Raw genomic sequence first — 20781 nt, forward strand, 5'->3', positions numbered from 1 at the left:
GGTGGCTGTGAGTCCTGTTAGGGGCACCAGGGAGGGTAGGCTCACCCAGAGGGGCTGTGGCTTAATGCTTTGCTAGAGACCTTTGCATTAAAGAAAAGCAAGAGACCAGAATAGGAAATGCCAGGTCAGAAAGGTGGGGATGGGGAAGGGAGCGTCTAAGAACCCAGGAATCCTGCACGTTTATTTCTGTGTTGAGGGTGGCGGTGGGAGGGGGTCAAGAGAAAATCAGGAAGCAGAAGTTGTTTTCTTATCTGGGTCCTGGCAGATCTTGGGGGGAGAGGGCTTTTCCTGGGTCAGTGACTCATTTCCTGACCCAGCCTGAGTTTAGCCTTCACTGTCCCCACTGTCCCCAAGGAGGTAAGAGCAGGGAGCCCCCACTCTATCCCAAGGGCACAGCACCTCCACGCTCTCCTGACTCCCAGGAAGGGACCCTAGGGATATGGGTAAGGAAACCTCTACCTAGAGCTTTGGAGTGGGGATGAGAATGGGCCCTTCCTTCCCCCATCCTGCTCCAGGAAACACGAGGAACGTTAAGGGGAGGTTGGGCAGATGAATGGTGGAGGTGGAAGAGGCTAATGTCTCACATTAGGTCTCCCCTCCCAGGAGAATCGGTCCAGCAACAACTTCAGAGTCTCAGCCTGGGTTTGAGCAGGAAGGAAATCCTGCAAGCTGGACACAGCCAAGCTTCCCCAGATCACCCTCTGCCCTCACCCCCCCTGCCTTCCGCAGTGTGTGTCCCTGGTCACACCAGCCTGGGCAGCCTTGGTCTGCAACATCTGCAGCAGCTGTGGCAGTACAGATGGCCAGATGTCAGGTTCTGCCAGCAACATGAGGAGAAAAATGGGAAATCAGATGCCTGGGGAAGCAGAGGGGAACTGGCAACTGAGAGCATGCGCCCCCTGCCATCTCTGGCAGCATCTGGAGGAGCCCCGGGATCTTCCCATTTCTGAGGTCACTACTTCCCTCTATTTCCCTCTGCCTGCCTCATAGCATTTTTCCTTACCTCTTCTGACTCCTAAGGGTTTGGGGCAGGGGGAGTGAAGGGCAAGGGAGTGGGAGCCATTGAAGACATTTTCTTCCCAATCAGTACCCCTCTTGGGTGGGGAGTCAGGCCAGGGGAGCCCTGAAAGCTGTTGCTGCAGACACCCAGCCCCCACCAAACCTCAGACACTTTCCATTTTCTCAGGAACAAAGCATGTTTGCATGATGAGGTCATCCACACAGCTGCCTCTGGAACAGGAGCTTGGGGAGTGGGAGGGTAAGGAAGTGGGGTTCCCAGTCCCTTCTCTTACCCCATTCTGGTCTCTAGGCCCATTCAGCACTCCCCACCCCCAGACACCTCCATCAAGAGCCTGCTCTTTGAGGGCTGGGATCCTAGGGTGGATGGAGAGGAACCATCGGGATCCAGAGGAAGGAGATGGTCTCACAGCTGCATATGAGCCTCGGGAATACAAAGGATCCCCCTCCCTTCCCACCACCATCATCGGACCCCAGTAACTGGCAGTCCCCAGAGTCTGCCTTGGCTCAGCTTGAAGGAAAAGCCCTACTTTTTTCGGCCACCCCCAGCGGGAAATTCTCGCCAACCAGCATTGCTCTGGCGTGGAGTTCAGACTTCAGGCGCCAGCAGACGCCCTTAGCTTGGAGGGCCCGGCTCTTCTGAAGGCATAGCTGGTGAGCTCACAGCTTCCTTTCTGAAGAGTAGGGGGCACCCAGTTCATATCCCAGGCCTGGGCAAGAGGGCAACCAGAACCTGGGGTCTCAGAGCTAGGACTTTCCGGGGTGAGAGAACCCCTCCTACTCAGCCCCCTCCCTACTACTCAGGTCTGGGTTTCTTCTGGCCTGGCCTAGCAAAACACCAAGGGTTGCCTGGGCGGTCAGCCACTGGACAGCAGGGGGCCACACAGGCAGTGTGTGGCCATGTGTGGGGCGGGAGTGCCCTGGGCCTTTTCCTTCCATCCTGGCTTGGCTGGCAGCAGCCACCACCTTCCCAGGCCCAGGCTAGCCCTGGGCCCGCCCCTTGGGAGTCACCATTCTGAGACAGGGGTACCCCAAATAGGGTATGGGCGTGGCTTCCGTTTCCTTCCCAGAATCCCCATAGTCCCCTGTCTGTCCAGCTGGGCTCTAGTGAGGACAGAGTGAAGGGCACTATCAAGGCCCACCTGTCTCTGCCCATCCTACCCCCTCCCCGCCCCTTTCCCTGGCAGGACTGGTGGACTGAAGGGAGTCAGTCTTTTATTCCTTCATTGCTTGTGTGTGTGTGTGGAGGGAGGCGGAATGGATGCGTGCAGGGGAGACTGCTCAGCCTGCCAGGTGGCTCTCAGATCAACCCCACCAATACACACATACACCTGCCCCAGACATACCTATCTGGTACCTCCCAGGAATGACTGCAGTGTGTAGTGTGAGGAGTCTCCAGCTGTGAAGCATAAACCTGGGATTGAACCCTTGTCCCTCCACTTACTAAGTGGGTGATCTTGGTTGGGCAATCACTTAGGTACCCGGAAGCTATTTTCCCATCTACTACTATCCCCAACCTCTTAGGGTGGTCGTCAGCCTGCAGTGTGAGAACACCTGGAAAGCAGCTGGCAGATGGTAAGCAGTCAGTAAACAGCAGCTATTAGTGGTTTTATTCTCGGCCCCTCCCTCATGCTGGGGTCAGACAAGTTTCTCAGGCAGGCCTGGGTCACAGAACTGGCCTAGGATCTAACTTAGATGGTCTCAGTGCAAGCCCAGGGTGAGAACAATGAGGGCACCCTCTAGTTCTAATGGGGGAACTGTAGAGGTCCAAGCCACGGGGCGTACTGAGACAAGCAGGACCAGCCTTACCCCAGACGGCACAGCTCTGAGACCCCTCCCACAGGTACTGGGGAGGACACCCAGTGCCTGGGCAGGTGAGAGACCCTGGAGCCTAAGCTCCCTTAGCCTTGTGGTAACTCAACTTCTGTGAGGCCTGTAGAGACAGTCAGAGACTAAGACTCTCTACTCAGAGTAGAGAAGTGTGGGGTCAGGACATTCTGCTCTATAGAGGGGCTGAGACCCAGACTTGGTTATTGAGAGGTAGAAATCCAGAATCACCCCGGGGGAGAATGAGCAATACAGAGACACCCAAAACATAAAGACAGCTGCTGAAATGGCAGGCACTTTGCCTCTCCTAAAGTGCTCTCCCACCATCTTGGAGCTCACAAAAGGCAAACAGGATCGGTACCGGCCCACTTTACAGCTGAGTCCAGGGGCTAGGGGCAGGGCAGGGGTATGCCCAAGGTCATTTGGTATCAGAGAGCCCAGGCTCCCTGCTTCCTAGCCTGGACCCTTTTCCTGTTTCTCTCTCCCTAGAAATGCTGCCGTGGTGGTGGAAGGGTGGTCAACATACAAGACCAAGGGGACAGGAGATGCTGGGGGACACCTAGCACGGGAGCCTGGCCACCGGTCCTGTGATGGAAGATACCCAGAGGCCTTTCCAATTACCCATGCCAACCATTCAACCCCTTTGTCCCTCCCCCCTCCCCCCCAAGGTCCAGGCGGACCCTAGCCAGGCCCCACAGCTGTGAGTCAGGATCAGAACAGACCCCTCCTCCAGCTCCCAGGAGTTGACAGGAGATTTAGGGGAGAAACGGATCTCCACCACGCCATTCCCCTGCTACCAGGCACCAACCCCAAACTCTAAATCTTCACTCCCCTCCTCCCCCCCAGGGCCTGGGAGTCAGGGCAGTTTAGGGGAAGAGGGAAGTGGAAAGCTGGACCCAGCAGCTGCTCTGGGGACAGGAGAGGAACAGTTCATTCACCCTGGGTCCCCAGGGCTGCGGCAGTGCGGCCAAGATTTGAGTTTAAAAATAAGTTGGGGCTGTCTTGGTGTATGCCTGGGGCTCCCTCTTGATCTCAATCTTACTGTCTCAGGTCCTCTGTCTCTTGGGGCTGAGCTGGCCCAGAGTTTCTGTTTCCCTGAATCCCTGCTTCCCAGTCTTTGGGGCCTACATCTCCCAAGGTCTGTCTTGGAAGCTGTCAAGGAGCCTCGTTAAGTCAGTCTCTGAGCGTCTAGCTCTGCTCGCACAGCTCCTCTCTGCGCCTCTGCACATTTCAGCAGCCGTCTTCACGTTTTGGGTGTCCCGGTATCGCTCATTCTCCCCCAGGGGTGACTCTGGATTTCTACCTCTCCACACTCAGGTCTGGGTCGCAGCACCTCTATAGAGCAGACCGTCCTGACCCCCACATTTGTCTACTCTGAGGGTCTCCGCCTGAGAGCCCAGTCTCTGCCTGTCTCCACAGGCCTCCCAGAAGTTGAGTCGCCACGAGGCTAAGGGAGCTCGGGCTCCAGGGTCCCTCACCTGCCCCAGGAGGGGCCCCGCAGCGTGTCCGCCGGGGTCACTGTCTGCTTTTGCATACAATGCTTCCCACAGCCCGGGTCTGCCCTCTGCCTCGGGTTTGCCTCTCGCTGACTCTCCGCCCAAGCCGGCTTCGGAGAGCTCCGCAGCCCCTGTCTCAGCCGGTCGCCCGCGCCGGCCTCCCCGGGAGCCTCAGTTTCTCCCACCCTCCGGGTCGGTTCTGGCTTTGCAATTTCAAACTTGGCCCCCTCCCCCGCCCAAGAGTCGCGGCAGCCCCGCCCCGCCCCGCCGGGCAGTGGGGAGCGGAGCCGTGCGGTCTGGGGGCGCCCTCCGCGGCTCCGGCGAGCGAGCACCCCGCGGCGGGCGGACCCAGGCGGGGGGCGGCGGCCGGCGCGGACCTTAACCCTTGGCGGGCCGTCTCCGCGCCTTCCCCGCCCGAGGGCTGGGGGCGGGAGCCGGGATTCGGAGCCGGGCTCGGCGGGGACCTCACCTCGAAGCGGGCGTCAGGAGCGGGGCGCGGAGCTCGCGCGGGTGGTGCCGGCGACCGGGAGCCGCGACCCTCCGCTGCTCCTACCTGCGGGCCGGGCCGGGCCGGGCCGTGGCAGAACGAGCTGCGGGCGAAGCTGCCGGCTGCAGACGGACTGTGTGGGCGAGTGGGAGCGCGGCCCCAACCCCTCCCCGAGGAAGTGAGCGCCGGGGCCCGCCCCGCCCGGACCCCGCCCCCGGCCGCCCCTGCCCGCAGGGTGCGGACCCCGCCCCCGGCCCCCCACTCCCGAGGCTGGGGGCCAGACCCCGCCCCCACCTCCCTTGTACCCTGGAGCCCGCCCCAGCGCCCGCCGCCCCCACCTCCAGCCCAGCCTAACCTGGCGCTCCCGACCTTCCTGGGCGGCCAGGACCCAGTCCCTGTCCCCGGCCTGCAGCTTTTGCTGTCCGCGTCTCCCTGAACCCCTGCCCCAACCCACCTCCCCCTTACCTCCAGCTGCAAGCTGGAAACTGTTATATTCAATTCCAGACAAGGGGTAAAGCTGATCAAGGTCCATTTGCGATCCATCCCTCCCTCCCTTTTACCCCCGGGAGTTACACTCGGTCTGAGTTTGTGAAGCAGACCTTAATCCAACCTGAAGGAGAGGGTGGCTTTGCCTCTGCGGTCCTGGCTGTCAGTGGGACGTGATCTCTGGGACCCTGTAGTGAAGAGAGGACCCCCTACAGTGCTGTGACCTTCAAAGGACTTTATTCCACAACTCTTGAGCAGCAAAGTCAGAAGTAAGCACCTTCTGTGTCCTGGGATGAAGTCCCACCTCTGTTTCCAGTGCTCAGGAATAGCTTTGACCTTTGAGGCTCAGGGGAGACCCTAATCCTTGGCCCCATGATCTTTGGGCTTCTCAGGGAGGGGTGTGAGGAGTGTGCTGAGATGGGGCCCTGCAGGGGTGGAAGAAAGTGGAAGGGAGTCCTCCCTTTCACCCCCCCACTCTCTTCACCTCCGAAGTTTCCAGCCCTTTGGCTTCCTCCCAGTGCCCGCCAGGGGAACCAGTGCCTGCCAGGGACAAAAGGCCCCTCTAGGTCCTTGAGGCCACCCCCCCTGGGATCCTCCGGCTTGTCACTGGGAATAAATAGCTTCAATCTGGGTGGGGGAGGGAGAAGGAGGCATTGATGTACTGTTTGCAAAACAGACAACAAACCAACCCTGGAAATAACCTTAGTGCCTAGAGTAGAGATTCAGGTGTCCAAAGGGGCTCTCCTACCTCCCAGCTGCGTGCACCCAAGCTCTCTGAAACTCACTCCCTACCAGGCAGGGGCTCCTGAGTACCCTCTTCTCCCATTTCTGAATCAACCTGGGTCCCAAGTCACCCTCAAACCAGGTTTTTTTTTCAAAATTAATAAATTGCTGGTTGTTACTGCTACTGAACTGTAAGTGCCATGAGGACAGGCCACTTCTTGTTCACCTACTCCAATGCCTTGCACATAATAAGTATCAGATGAATGAATGAAGGACAGACATTGTTCAATTTAATTTGCGCCCCACCCCCCTTCTCGTGCTCCCCCCAGCACTGGCACCTGCTACCTGCAGTCCAGGAAGTGATCAGCTAGCCTGTGGGCCCTTTCTCTGGCACTTGTCTTGCAGGTGTAGGGGACTCCTAGCCCTGGGGACTGTGGAGAAGACTGACTGGTTGGAGGAGATGACTGGAGGCCAGTGTTCTGGGGGGAGGGGAGTGAAGGAGGGAGCAGCCTTCAGAGAGAGAAGGGTAAGGAGTAAGGAAGGTACTAGATAAAGGCAGAGTTGGCGTTCTGATTTTTACTCATGGCTTGAATCTTTGCTAAACAGCCACTATTTCTGAGTTCTTACTTTGCCTCAGTCTCTATTCAAACACCTCACATATATGAATGCACTGATTATCCAAAACTTTATGAAATATGTATGTATCTTTATTTCTGTTGTAAAAAGGGGGACTCAGAGAGAGTAAGTAACCTGTCAAGGGTAACACAGCTAATAATGGCAAAGCTTGGATTCAAATTCAGACCAATGTCAAAGCTCCTTATACAAAATAAATAAATTAGTTAATTAAAAGAGCTTAACCCTTAGGTTCTACAGGCGCTGTGGCTCTTTAACCTCTTTAAGACTCAATCTACTCATCTGTTAAGAGATGTTGACTTTGTCACAACATTCTTGTGAAGACTAGATGATAGCACATAGTAGGTAGTCATTATGGGGGACTCTACACCTCCCAGCCTTTCTTTATTGGCCAAGAGTTAAGGTTCTGCTGCTTGGGCTTGGTGTCTGGAGGTCAGAGAAAGTTAGAAGATTACTGACTTGACCCTGGGGGGAGGCAGCTTAGCCTAGGGCAGGGCTGTGTCCTTTCCCCTCCTGATTCCCAGCTCTCCAGTGGGCTCACATTTCTCTCTTCACTCTATTTCTGTTGACCCAGGAGGACGTGCCTCAGAGAGGTCTAGGGATCAGTCACATGGACTCCCTGTTCCTGTTCCCTATTAGTCCTCCCCCCTCCCCAGGGGGACAGGTGTATCTGAGGCAGGGCTGGAAGCAGGGCCTGCATGCTGGAAGACTGGGGGGGGTGGGGGGTGGGATCTTGTTATCTCTTCATTCACCCAGGAGTCCCTGAGGCTACAGCCTTCTTTACCTTGTGGTGGAAAGGGGGCTTCCTCAGAATCAACCAGCTGTTCTCTCACTTTGGAAGGGTTTTCAAAAGGAGGCCTTGGGTGCTGACTGACAGGCCTCTCATGCTTTTCTCTGGGTGCTGAATCACTCTCTGATGCTTGTAACCACAAGCCCTCCTTCCCCCAGTGAGAAAACTTCCTTCCTTCTTTGGGTGTATTGCTCACTCTTACCCACTGGGCCCCTGAACACTTCATGGCTTAGCAGACACCCTCTAAGATTATACAGAACATTTTCCTCATGATCCAAGCCTGGCAATGGGTGTGTGGATGCAGAGGTTGAAATGAGCAGGGGATGAGAGGGAACAGAGCTCAGAGAGGGAACTGGTTAAAGGCAGACTATGTGCAGGGTACCATGCTAAGTGTGAGTCATTACCTCTTTCATCCTCACAAAAGCGTGATCATTGTTTTTACTTCACATCAGAGGTGCTGAACAGGCTCAGAGAGTTGGACGATATGGCCTCAGGTCACAAGCTGATGGGTGGTAGATGTGCTACTCAAATTTGGGGCTGACTTCAGGGCCCCCACATCCAGTAGATATGCCTGTCAGTCCATGTCTTCTTCAGGAGAAGTGGCAGGAGTAACTGGAGCTACCATTTAGTTGCTGTGATTGTTAGGGGGAAATGATGTCCTGAGCTAATCCCATATAGGGGTTGCTCTACAACATGACTGAATTTCTTTTTTAATTTTATTTTTATGTAGAAGAACTAGGGTGTAAGCCAGAGGTGTGTGGGGGGTGTGTGTGAGAGAGGATTCACCAGAGACAGAGTGGGGAGTAGAACAGGCAGATGCACTGAAATACACTGCTCAGGGAGCAGCAGGTGAGACAGGAGGGGGCTGCTGTGCCACATGTGGGTTAGCTCCCTGGCCGGGGATTGAATTCAGGCTATAGCAGTGATAGCACTGAGACTTAACCCCTAGACCACCAGGGAGGTCCAAGATGGCTGAATTTCTTAATGGAGAAGAAGCTGGAAAGGTGGGAATGGTTAAGTAATGAATGAGACAGAATTTTATTACTGTATGTGGCTCAAGTTGAACAAGGTTCAGATTCAAAGGCAGAAAAACACTTTTCACAAGGCAGATCTCAGCTGCTTTCAGCTCTTCATGCCCATTGGTCCACAGGACCAGCACTTATGGGGACTGAGGAGATTTCCCCAGAGCTCCTCAGTTGGAGGGGTGAGCCCTGTCATGAGAAATGGGTGCAACTACTGGACTCACTGAAGGTTATTGTCACATGGGGCGGAATGGGGGGCTGGGAACCAAATACCCTGTACATAGTTGGCCTTTAACCAGTTACCTCTCTGAACTCTGTTCCCCCTTACCGTAACCCTGCTTATTTCATCCTCTGTGTCCACAGACCCATTGCCAGGCTTGGGTCATGAGGAAAATGTTTCTGTATAATCTGAAACAGGGTGTCTGACAAGTCATGCAGTGTCATATGGGGAGGGGGATAGAAACCAAATGCCCATGGGGTTGGGCTCTGCTGTGCCCAACCCCCTCTCTCCTTAGAGGTTAGTTTAATAATAATAAAAATAACAATAATAGCTCCAAGTTAATTATGAACTTGCTGAAGGGTGAACACAGCAATAAGCACTTTAAATGTATTGCCTCATTTAATCCTCACAATCCTGGGTATGGTATTATTATTACCTCTGTGTTACTGAAGGGGAGACTGAGGCTCAGGGAAGCTAACATTGCCTTGGCTGGCAACAGCTGGGATCAGAACACACCTCCACTGCAGATGATATATTATATTGTACCGCCTTGGCCATTCTGTCAGTCACTCCCTTGAGGGTGTGAGGGATCAGAACTTTACAACTACTGCCACTATGACTCCTCAATTCAACAGTGAGCCCTTGGACAGCCCTATGAGGCAAGCAGAGCATGCTATTATTATCTCCTTTTATGGATTAGAAAAATGATGCTCATCAAAGTCAAGTGACTTCTCAAAAGTCACAGAGCCAGTAAGTGGCAGAACCGGGCATGGATTTTAGGCCTCTCATCTCTCTATGCAGCATTCTTCCAGGTACACAGTAAAATTCACCAGGCTCCTAACTTTAAAAGCGCCGCGTAAAGAAAGGGGAGCAGAGCTCTAAGGGACAGCGCCTGCGCACACGCCAAGTCCAGTTCAGCCCGCGGGCACTACCAGCCACGTGTTCCCGGTGCCAGCGCGGAGCCCGACGGCCAGATCGCGGGACACGTGGGCAAGCTGTGGCGAATGAGAATTGAGTCCTAGAGACTGACCAGCCCAGACCTATGGAACTACATTTCCCAGAAGCAACCTGGGGCAGCGCCTGGGCTGGAGCACGTACTTCCGGGAAAGCAGGCTCTGGACGGGCTGCGGGGAGGAAGTGGGCGGGCCTCAGCGGCCGGTCGTGTGGCCTGTTTCCGGCGGCTGCAGTGGACGCGGTGGCTGAGCCGTGTGGAACCGGCGTTGTGTACTGAGCTTTTTCCGGGCGTGAGGGGACATGGCGGCGGCTTTTCGGAAGGCGGCCAAGTCCCGGCAGCGGGAACACCGAGAAAGAAGCCAGGTAGGTCCGCTTGGGGCCCGCGAGCCTCCGCTGTCCGGTTCTCACCTCAGCCCATCGCTACCGCCGGGAGCTGCGTCCTCCGAGGGCCGATGCTGCGCGCAAATAAATGCAAATATATGCTAATGACGGCGCGACGCGCGGCTCCGGGGCGGGGCGCGGGCTGCTCTCCTTGGGGGAGAATCCGAGCTATTCTGCACGTTTTCAGTGGATTAAATGAGATGTGTGTAAAGTGCTTGACCTTTTTTTTTTTTTTTTTAAGATTTATTTATGCATACAAGAGCTGGGGTACAGGCCAGAGATGCGGGGGGTGAGAGGATTCACCAGTGACAGAGTGGGGAGCAGAACAGGTGGATTGACTGACATACACTGCAGAGGGGAGCAGAGGGTGAGACAGGAGAGGTCTGCTGCGCCATGTGGGTAGCTCCCTGGTCAGCCGGAGATCGAACTCATGCTGCAGAGGCTGTGGATTGCTTCATAGTGTGGTGCTTAACCCCTTGCGCCACCAGGGAGGCCCTGCTTGACCGTCTTTAAGGAAGTAGAGGTCGAAGCTCACAGAGCCAACAAGTTGCCCTGGCAGGAGTGGGAACCAGCGTCCTGTCTCCTATGGAGGCGGTGATGGGAGAGGGCAACGTGGTTCCCGAAGACCACGTATGCTTTTTGTCTGACCCGCCCTGTAGTGTTGGTGTTTTCCTTCCCTATTATACAGAAAGGAAAACTGGTCTAGAGAGCACAAGTGACTTGTCCGGTCCCAAACACCAAATTCAGGCAGAATAAACAGCTGTAGGGTTCTGTGGAGGGAGTGTCTGTGTGGGGAGGAGGAGGAGAAACTGGCTTAATGTTTACAGAATCAGGGCCTTCCTGGTGGCACAAGGGGTTAAGCACTGCACTATGAAGCTGTCCGCAGCCTCTGTGACTTGATTTCGATCCCTGGTCAGGGAGCTACCCACATGGCACAGCAAATCTCTCCTGACTCGTCTGCTGCTCCCCTCAGCAGTGCATTTCATTCGGTCCGCCTGTTCTGGTCCCCACTCTGTCTCTGGTGAGCCCTCTTACCCCCTGCATCTCTGGCCTGTACTCCAGCTCTTGTATGCATAAATAAATAAATCTTTAAAAAAATATTTACAGACTCAATTTCTCCATTTCACTGTTCTCAGAAGTCCCATAATATCCAACCAGGGAGCCCCTTAGCGATATCTGGTCCAACTTCATTTTACAGATGGGGAGGAGAGGGACACAGATGTGTCTGAAGCTGGTGTCTCTGGCTGCTGGGGCTAGAATTAGGTCCTCTCTCTTAACCACAGCTCAAACTTGCTGCTTACTAGCATTTATCAGATATTTGCTGTGCTCTCGCTGTATGCTGGGAGCAATCATATAATTTGCCACCTTGTCTGGAAGGCTATGGGTGGAACTATCTAAAGGTAATAACACCTAGAAGTGCTTACTGTGTGCTGGAGCCAGGCAGAGTGCAACGTGCAACAGGCTTGATGCTCATTAACTGTCTAACTCTCAAAAGTGTGTGGAAACAGGTACTAGTATTTTCTCACATTTGCAGATGGAGAAACTAAGATAGGTTCAGTAATTTATCCAAAGACATACAACTAGGTTAAGTAATTTAACCAAAGGTTAAACAATTTAACCAAAGTAAATTTAACCAAATTAAATTACTTTGGTTAAGTAATTTAAGTAATTTAACCAAAGACATACAACTAGGGCTGGGAAGAGGCAACTAGGAATCTGGCAGTTTTATGAAATGGGATGTAAAAATGCCAAATGAGGAGTTTGAGTAAGAAGAGGAGAGATGATCAGAGAAAGCATCATGGTGAAACTTGTTGGCCTTGGAAGGCAATGATAATAGCTACCGCCTTCTGAGCACTTACTCCATGGCTGGGCACAGCCCTACATGCTTTACAAGGATTAGCTCATAGAATCCTACGGCACCCCTATGAGGTGCATGTTCTCATCTTACAAATAAGGAATTTGATGATTAAAAAGACAGATGTGCTATGTGTCCATGTGTCCAGAATAATACTTGTAAATAGTTGTTTTCCATTAGCAGAGAAGACAGAGGGTTTTCAAGACTGGCCATGAGCGTGATATGACTGACTGAGTAGGAATAGAGGGTCTTTGTGGGAGAGTTGAGGAGAAGGACCTGCTGGAAAGATGGGTAAGCTCATTGACAAGAGCTCTCCCTATGTGGGTAAAATGTGGATCTTGTTGTATAGGTCCTTCACCAAGGCAGTGAGAAACTAGCAGAGATACTTTGTATGGAGGAGTATGTGTAACTTCAGGTGCAGAACTTCTTTTCCTTCTATACTGCAGATGTGCATCCAAGGGAGTGTGACAGGAAGCCAAGATTTCCCCCTCCTGTTCTTGCTTTTTGACTCTTTTGAGTTTTCTTTCTCCAGTCTCTTATCAATCTCCCTTTGTTATAATGAAAATAAAAGTGATCAGGAGGTAGTGTGTTTTAAATACAGAGTTCTTTATTGCACCATTTCAAGGATAAAAGATGAGAAGCCTCTTGAAACCCCATTCAAATTAAACAAGCTTAAACAGTAGAGAAGTGTATGAACTTCCTTAGAAATCTTGAATTATTCAGACCAGAAGAGGATGCCCTTTAGTAGGGCGGGGAAGAGTAGACTGTGCTCCAGAGAGAATGGGTTGAGTTCTAGCTTTGCTCTTTAATAGTTGTGTGTTCTTGGGCAAGTCATTTTCTAAACCTTATCATTCCTCTTTTGGAAAACTAATGTCTGGTTTACCTGCATTCTATCATTGTTGTGGGGATTAAATGAGATTGTGTGTAAGGAGCATAACGTTGTTTTATAACAGTATAAGTGCTTAATAAATGGTCTGTTAAGATGGAGGCAAAAGCATCTAGCACAGACCCTGATATATATTAAGTGCTGAAAAGTAGTAGTTTGTAGAGGCATCATCCTGTACCTTCTGTGTTAGCCAAGTTGTGTATCAGAGAAAGTGTTTTCTGTCATACTTGCTTTTCTTTCATGCTTTATACGAAAGGTACAATGATAATAGTAACCATTGCTGGGCTCTTGCTATGTGCCAAGACAGATGCAGGCCCTACCATTTATAAAGGTTTATTTAGTCTTCACAACACCTTGCAAACTAGGTAATACTCATTCTTTTTTTTTTTTAATAATATATATATATATTGTTTAAAGATTTATTTACTTATTTATACAAGCACTGCGTATCGTCAGAAGCATGGGAGAGTGAGAGAATTCACCAGAACCAGAGCGGGGAACAGAACAGGCAGACTGATGAAATACACTGCTGAGGGGAGCAGTGGGCACGGCATGAGGGGTCTGTTATGCCATGTGGGACCCTCACCAGCAGCCAGGGATCGAACCGTCGCTGCAGAGGCTGCGGGCAGCTTCGCTGCCCAGTGCTCAACCGCTGTGTCACCAGAGGAGGCCCGGTAATACTCATTCTTTTATGTTAGGAAACAGTAGCTCAGAGAGGTTAAGTGACTTGCCTAAGGTCACAGGTTATTAAGAAGAGGTAAGTTGGGTTTGAACCAATTCTCTAGACTCTAAATTTAGCTTCTTTACCACAGTTGCTTCCCTGTTACTATGTTTTCCCTTCATAGTATTTTATAAGCCCTTGGATTAAGCCCTTAGTAATTTTAGTACAGCTGGCAACTGCTTGCTTAGTGCCGAGTCATTGTTGCCTCTCTGTCCTTAATCGGTCAAGAATCTACTATGGCAATGCTTGTGACCTCTCTGGCGCCTTCATGGTCCCTCTCATCCTTGGACAGAACCTGGTTGGGAGAGAGAAGGGGAGGGGATAGCAAGTTGGCTCCAAGGATTTGGATTTACTGTGCACTCCAGAAACTCTTGCTCCTGGGGTGTCATGGGCATTTGGATACATTTATGTTTGCTGAGAAAACTAAGCCCTTTTTTTCTTTTTTGTCTTCTAGCCTGGCTTTCGAAAACGTCTGGGCCTGCTGGAGAAAAAGAAAGATTACAAACTTCGAGCAAAGTGAGTTCAAGTTTTTCTGGTCAAGGTGCTGCCAAGAATGTTTACACCATTCCTGCACTGTAGGGAATGGCTCAAGTGTCCAATAGGGAATAATTTCCTGCCATTGATAAAATGGCTAAGACTCTGGCAGCCTATCAGATACTTGTCTGTGATCCTAAACTTCTCTTTGTTTAGGGCAGAGTGTTATTTATTTAACTGTAGTTGCATTGTGCATTTTTTTTTTTACATTGTTCCAGATCGTTTTCTCATAGTAGCTTTGATTTGCTCCTGCCTTGGTGTTTGAGCCAAAAACTGAGTCTTTCTTCTCTCCCTTTTCTTGAAGTATAAGATATAATCTGAAATTCCAGTTATTTAGTCTCTTACATCACTGTATGTGTGGTGTGGAATGAAGAGATGTGATAGATGGATTCATAAGGCTGAGCGTGGGTGATAATGAACTCTGAAAACATTTTGCAAAACAATTATCCCTATTCTTCTTTTGCACTTTTATTTGCAAAATGCTTTATAATTTGTTAGCCATGTTCCTGGTACAGACAGAGATGGGTTGAGTGGATTGCTGTGGGCCCAGAGTTTTTTAAGGCTAATGGTGATAACTTAATGCTGTTATTAGGTCAGCCGTGCTCTAGGATATTTATAATTCTTACACTTATTGCTCCCAGCAACATTCTGGGATTCTGTTGTTATCATAGCCATTTTGTAAATGGGTTACAGTTGAACAACTTATCTGAGATTACTCAGCCAACAGTGGTGAAGTCAGAACTTGCACCCAGACAGTCTGATTTCAGAGTCCTTGATCCTGGTCGTTATGCTGTACTGCACTGTGTCGTTTCTGAATCTTGGTGCCCAAGCATGCATCAGAACCCTGTCTGAGGACATGAATCTGTGTTTTGTTTGGTATTTCCCTAAAATGAAAACATACATGAGATGCGGAAAGGTAATTTCAGGCAGGTCGTGATAGGAGAGGACCCTATAAAGACATGAGCTCGAAGTCGGTAATAATGGAGTGTGAATCAAATCTAATCATTGCTTTGGCTTTTGTGTTTTCATTTTATGTGAACTTTAGTTACGTGTCAAGTTCGCTTATTTGAGGTTTCTTGTTTTTGCTATGAACCTTTTTAAAATTGCTTTTTAGTGACTACCGGAAGAAGCAAGAATACCTTAGAGCTCTCCGGAAGAAGGCTCTTGAAAAAAATCCAGATGAATTCTACTATAAAATGACTCGGGTTAAACTGCAGGTGGGTGGTGAATGGATCAGTCGGTATCTTGAGCTCCACCTCAATAATGGAAATAAGGCTGGGGGAGGAGTACAGGAGGAGAATCCTTGACCTTTCTGTAGTCCTCTGGTTGGTCCAGGTGCTGTTGGTGAGTAGCCCAGGCAGAACTACCTCTTCATGAGAATCATGTATTTCTACTTCTGAATCTGAGCTGTTTTTTGCCTGGAATTGTTCTACGAGTGGGTGACAGGAGGTGCTACATTGAGCGTGCACCTTGGGTATCTCCTGCATTGGGGTGCTGTTGCATATGGCATCTGGTTGACTATGTTCCAGCCATGCGCTGTGCCAACAACTTATTAATGGCTTTACTCTGATAGAGGTTGTATCTTTTAAATTTGCATTTTAGGATGGAGTTCATATTATTAAGGAGGCTAAGGAAGAAGTAACACCAGAACAACTGAAACTGATGAGAACACAGGATGTCAAATACGTAGAAATGAAGAGGGTTGCAGAAGCTAAGGTAATAACTAAAACTCTTTGTTCTGATGTAGCTTTTGTTGGTTAAGAAGGGAAATAGAAGCCACTGAGCTTAAGTTATAAGTTGACTTCTGGCACTTATAAAGTATGCTTAATTGTGATACTACTTTAGGCGTAGCATCAGTGTGGTAAGTGGGAAGAGTGCATGTTTGGGAGTGAGACAGTTCATGTTTGGGTATGAACTCTGCCTCTACTGTTTGATAGTCCCATGATTATGGACAAATTAACTTCCCTGAGGTTGTTTCCTCATTTCTATTTCATAGGATTGTTGTAAGGGTTAGTAAGTTTTGTGGAATGCCTAGCCAGGCACGTTACATGAGGTTGATTCTGAAAAAAATTTTTTTTGTTTTATTTTATTTTATTTTTTTTAAAGATTTGTTTATTTATACATATAAGAACTGGGGTACAGACCAGAGTTTGGGGGGGGGTGAGAGGATTTACCAGAGGCAGAGTGGGGAACAGAACAGGCAAATTGACTGAAATACACTGCTGAGGGGAGTAGCGGGTGAGTCAGGAGAGGTCTGCTGAGCCATGTGGATAGCTCTCTGGCCAGGGATCGAACTCATCCTGCAGTGGCTGCAGATAGCTTCATAGGTTGTGTCTTAACCCCTTGCACCACCAGGGAGGCCTGGTGCTGGATAAATTTTAATGATCCTTTAAAAAATGAAGCAGATTTTTTGCTGATTGGTGATAATGATGTAGAATGGTTTAAACTTTTGTGAATTCAGTTCTGGTACTCCAGAAGAACCCAATATAAAGTGAGACTCTATTTTGTATTGTAGAAAATTGAAAGATTAAAATCAGAGCTCCATCTGCTGGATTTCCAGGGGAAGCAACAGAATAAGCATACATTTTTTTTTGACACCAAGAAAGAAGGTATGAAATGTTTTGAAGGTTTCTGGGACAGTCTGGCATATTGATCTGTATGATGTGGTGTTAGATATGGTGCCTAAAGGATTGTCTTGACTTTTAGTTGAACAGTTTGATGTTGCAACTCACCTGCGAACAGCCCCGGAACTAGTTGACAGAGTCTTTAATAGACCCACGATAGAGACATTGCAGAAGGAGAAAGTGAAAGGAAATACCTATCAGAATGGATTTAAGGTAATTTTTTCCATTTTTCTCAGTTCTGGGTCTAGGAGAATCTAGATTTTTTTTGTTTGTTTTGAAACTGCATTTAATGTCATTATTTGTGAAAATAAGTTCCCTTAGAAAAGTGAAAGGAGGGTTTGAGATGGGGATGGAAGTGAAGGAGGGTTCCTGGGTTTCTAAGATTGAAGGATGTGTAGCATTGAGACCAGGAGCTTAGGTTCTGGTCTTTAGATCTTCTTTTGAATCTTATCTTTGACCCTGGACTTAATGCTTTTAATGCCAGTAACAGATACCAGTGGTTTTAAAGTGCAAAGAAGGGAGGGGATGCTGAAAATGAAGGGATTTGGTTATACTTTGATGTTGAACCTCTAGCAATGAAAACTCATACCAAAAAATCTTTCATATTATGCATTTGTAACCAAATTTTTATATAGACTTTTCCTTATGGTGCTTTCCATCACTAACTGGGTTTGTGCAGAAGACATGCTTTTTCTCAAAGCCTTCTGGAGTTGAACTCTCACTTCTGACTGATTTCATTTAAAAAAATGCTGTCAATGTGTTTCAAGAAGACAGCTGTTCTGTTTTGATTTGAATCATTTACACCGCATCAGCTTTGCTTCCAATGTTTAATTTCACAGCAGTTTCTCTAGCTCAGAGGCAGCTAAACTTGCTTTAGTAATATAAATACCCCTAATTAGTTTGACTATATTGGGTAATCCCATAAATTTGACAGTCTGTGCAATAAAGTGAAAACAAAAGCTGTCTGAAACCACTGCTGTGAGACTCTGTGAGAATCGGTGAATTGTTTTAAGTCTGAGGCCCGGTAATATTCCCCTTTATGTAGATAACACTTCCAGCTGAGGAGCCAGCTGACTAGTGTTCTCATGATAACCCCATTTGTCAGTTGTATTTTCAAATAACTGTGTCACTGATGCTTCTCAAGTGGTAGAAGTCCTTACTACTCTGGTCATTTCCAGAGAGATTAGCATTCCAAACTCGTATGTGGAATAGTTCACCCACATACCTTCTGAATAGTTGGGAAGGTTCGATCTTGCCATTTTTGCTTACCATTTCTTTGTTTTTTTTTTTTTTTTAAGATTAATTTTTATTTATTTATTTATACAAGCACTGGGTACAGTCAGAAGCGTGGGAGGGTGAGAGAATTCACCAGAGCCAGAGCGGGGAGCAGAGCAGGCAGAAGGACCGAAGTACACTGCTGAGGGGAGCAGCGGGCGGCAGGAGAGGTCTGCGCGCCATGTGGGACCCTCCTCCCATGGCCGGGGAGCAGCCGGGGATCGAACCGGCGCCGCAGAGCGGGCAGCTTCGCAACCCAGCGCTCAACCGCTGCGCCAGCGGGGAGGCCCTTGCTTACCATTTCTTTTGGTTGTTAAAGGCAAATTTATTTTTATTAAGAGATTGTTGCTGGGTGGATTGTTTGGAAATTTCTTAGTCTGTATCTGGGAGGTCCATGAATGGGCTTTAGGAAGTTTGAACACCTCATCCCCTACTGAAATTCTGTGTAAATAGGTACATATATTTGTACAAATTTGTAAAAACACATGTACATTTCTTTCAAGAAAGAATCCAAATCCTCCATAAGTTTCTTAGAGGTTTATGATTCCCTCCAAATTTAAGGACCCTCTGGTCTATGAGATGTCATCAGCAGTGAGAATTCTCAGGTCAGCTTCTGAAAATGTCTATCTACCTGGTGTTGGTTCTCAGATCCAACACCTGGCTGGCTGCCCTTCTGGTCTCTCCTCACTTTGGGTGGGTGTCCAGTGCTGGTTTACTCCAGCATTACCTTAGGTGATGGTACACTCACATAAAGGTGGAAACTGCTTAGTATAGTAGTGGAAAGATTCCTGGGATCCGTGGGACTTCAGGGACAGTCCTGGCTCCGCTCTATGTAAACCATGTGTCCCTGGGCAAGTCTCCAGGGTTCCTTTCAGCTCTAGCGTGTCATATTCCTAAAACGGACACCTTTGTAGTGTCTTCTTACTCCTCTGTCTGGGCTAAAGTACATTAAGTACATTAAGAAACAGTTTCTTACTCATATTTATCCTGTTGTTTGTCCTACTGAAAATGTGTATGTTTCTTCTGCAGCGGATTGCTAAAGAAAGGCAAAAGCAGTATAACTGCCTGACACAGAGGATTGAGCGCGAGAAGAAATTGTTCGTGATTGCACAGAAAATTCAAACACGCAAAGACCTTATGGTGAGCAACGAGCACCTTAGACCACTTTTTTTTTTTCCTTCTTGTAAAGGTCTTAACCGCGACTGGATTTCAGCTGTGTGCAAATCAACCCCGGTGAAAATGTCTGCTCCTTAGGGGCAGTGTCTGTTACTCTGACAGTGTGAAGTGTTCTTGATTAAGAAGGTAATAAGGGACTTATTAGTCAGCACTTTGGAACAGCAAAAGGTAGGATCAGATAGCTTGTGAACTTTCTAGCTTATGAGCAGCTATCTGTAACATTTAAATAGGGTAGCAAAACAGTGAGTACGTGTCAACACTGTGTAATTAAATAGCAGAACTAAAGAATATTAGATGCTCCTTTCATATTATTGTTATTCCTCTAAATATCAGATTCTTGGGCTTTGCACATCATTTGAGTCTGTGTTTCTCAACTGAGGTTCTTTAGAGAATAAGACCTACAAGAAGCAATTTGAGTACCTTCCTTCTGAGTTGTCCCAAGAACTACACAGCAAGTGCCAGGGGAGGTGCCCAGGGGAGAAGTTGATTCATTGCGGCCAGGGAAGCTTTAGGGAAGTAGGGCTTTGTCTCTCCTGAACTTTGAGAAAGGCTGAATTAAGGGCTTTTTATTTTATTTTATTTTATTTTTACATTTTAAAAGGACAGGTTTATTAGGAAAAGGAGAAAGAAAAAGGGAGGCACCTGCATAGTCATAGGTAGGCAGGAGAGCTGCTAAAGCAAGGGCTTTTATCAGGTTGTTCATTAACCTTCCTGTTTTTATAAAAGTCTCTCCTGTTTACTGGTACCCTTTTTACTCTTTTATAGGATAAAACTCAGAAAGTAAAGGTGAAGAAAGAAACAGTGAACTCGCCAGCTATTTACAAATTTCAGAGTCGTCGAAAACGTTGAAATGTTATGGATAAGAATTCTGTGTTCTTTTTCCAGTAACTTCAAATTCCATTAGTCTAAATGATGTGGTTTTCCTCTTTGTAACTATAATATATAAATCTGACATTTGATTTCTTTCTATGAACAACATAAAAGCTCCTTCCCCCCATCTGACTATTTTTGAGTCGTGAAATCAGTCTTTTATTACGAACTTTGTAACCTCATTACAGCAACTTTGAAAAATAAATGCATTCATCACTGAACCCAACACTTATTTAGGAACAGCCACACATTGTGTATTTACAGTGTCAGGATCTAGGACTATGGAGGGAACAACTACTGTGAACATTCTGCGTATTTCCTCCCTTTTGTAGAGGTAGCTACCATTTTTTTGTTTGTGTTTTTTGTCAGTTGTAATTATGGTAAACAACTTATATTCTGTTTCCACTTCACTGTTAAATCATTAGCTCTTTTCCATTTTTATATTACTAAAATATTAAAAAGTAACATGATTTCATAGTAAAAACTAAAAATCTTTAATGTTTGTGTAATGTTTGCATTGGATAGATTGAAGTTAAAAAGTAACATGATTTCATAGTAAAAACTAAAAATCTTTAATGTTTGTGTAATGTTTGCATTGGATAAATTGATTTTACCTTCATTCAGTCATTCATTTATTGGATATTCAGGTAGCTTCATAAGTTAGCCAAGGAGGAATTCTTTTCTTTATACTTATAGCTGCAGGCGGAACCTCTGGGAACTCAGAACTCACCAGGCATTTCTTTATTGATGAAGTGCAAATCGGAACAGAGCAGGCCCTCTGTTCCTCCCCCTCTCTCCTGGTGA

General features: G+C 48.4%; 1 protein-coding gene across 1 annotated transcript; it reads left to right on the top strand.

The window, feature by feature from the left end:
* Positions 1–9955: 9955 nt before the first annotated feature.
* UTP11 (UTP11 small subunit processome component) lies at positions 9956–20098 on the top strand (the record flags this gene model as incomplete). The annotated part of the gene is made up of 8 exons (XM_084241692.1): positions 9956–10018; positions 13953–14014; positions 15147–15249; positions 15635–15748; positions 16548–16641; positions 16739–16869; positions 18961–19071; positions 19873–20098. The coding sequence occupies 8 exons, from the start codon at positions 9956–9958 to the stop codon at positions 19954–19956; spliced, it is 762 nt and encodes a 253-aa protein (XP_084097818.1). The 3' UTR covers positions 19957–20098.
* Between the last annotated feature and the right edge of the window lie 683 nt (positions 20099–20781).

Source organism: Talpa europaea (genome assembly GCF_964194135.1).
Source record: "Talpa europaea genome assembly, chromosome: 9".
Classification (NCBI taxonomy): domain Eukaryota; kingdom Metazoa; phylum Chordata; class Mammalia; order Eulipotyphla; family Talpidae; genus Talpa; species Talpa europaea.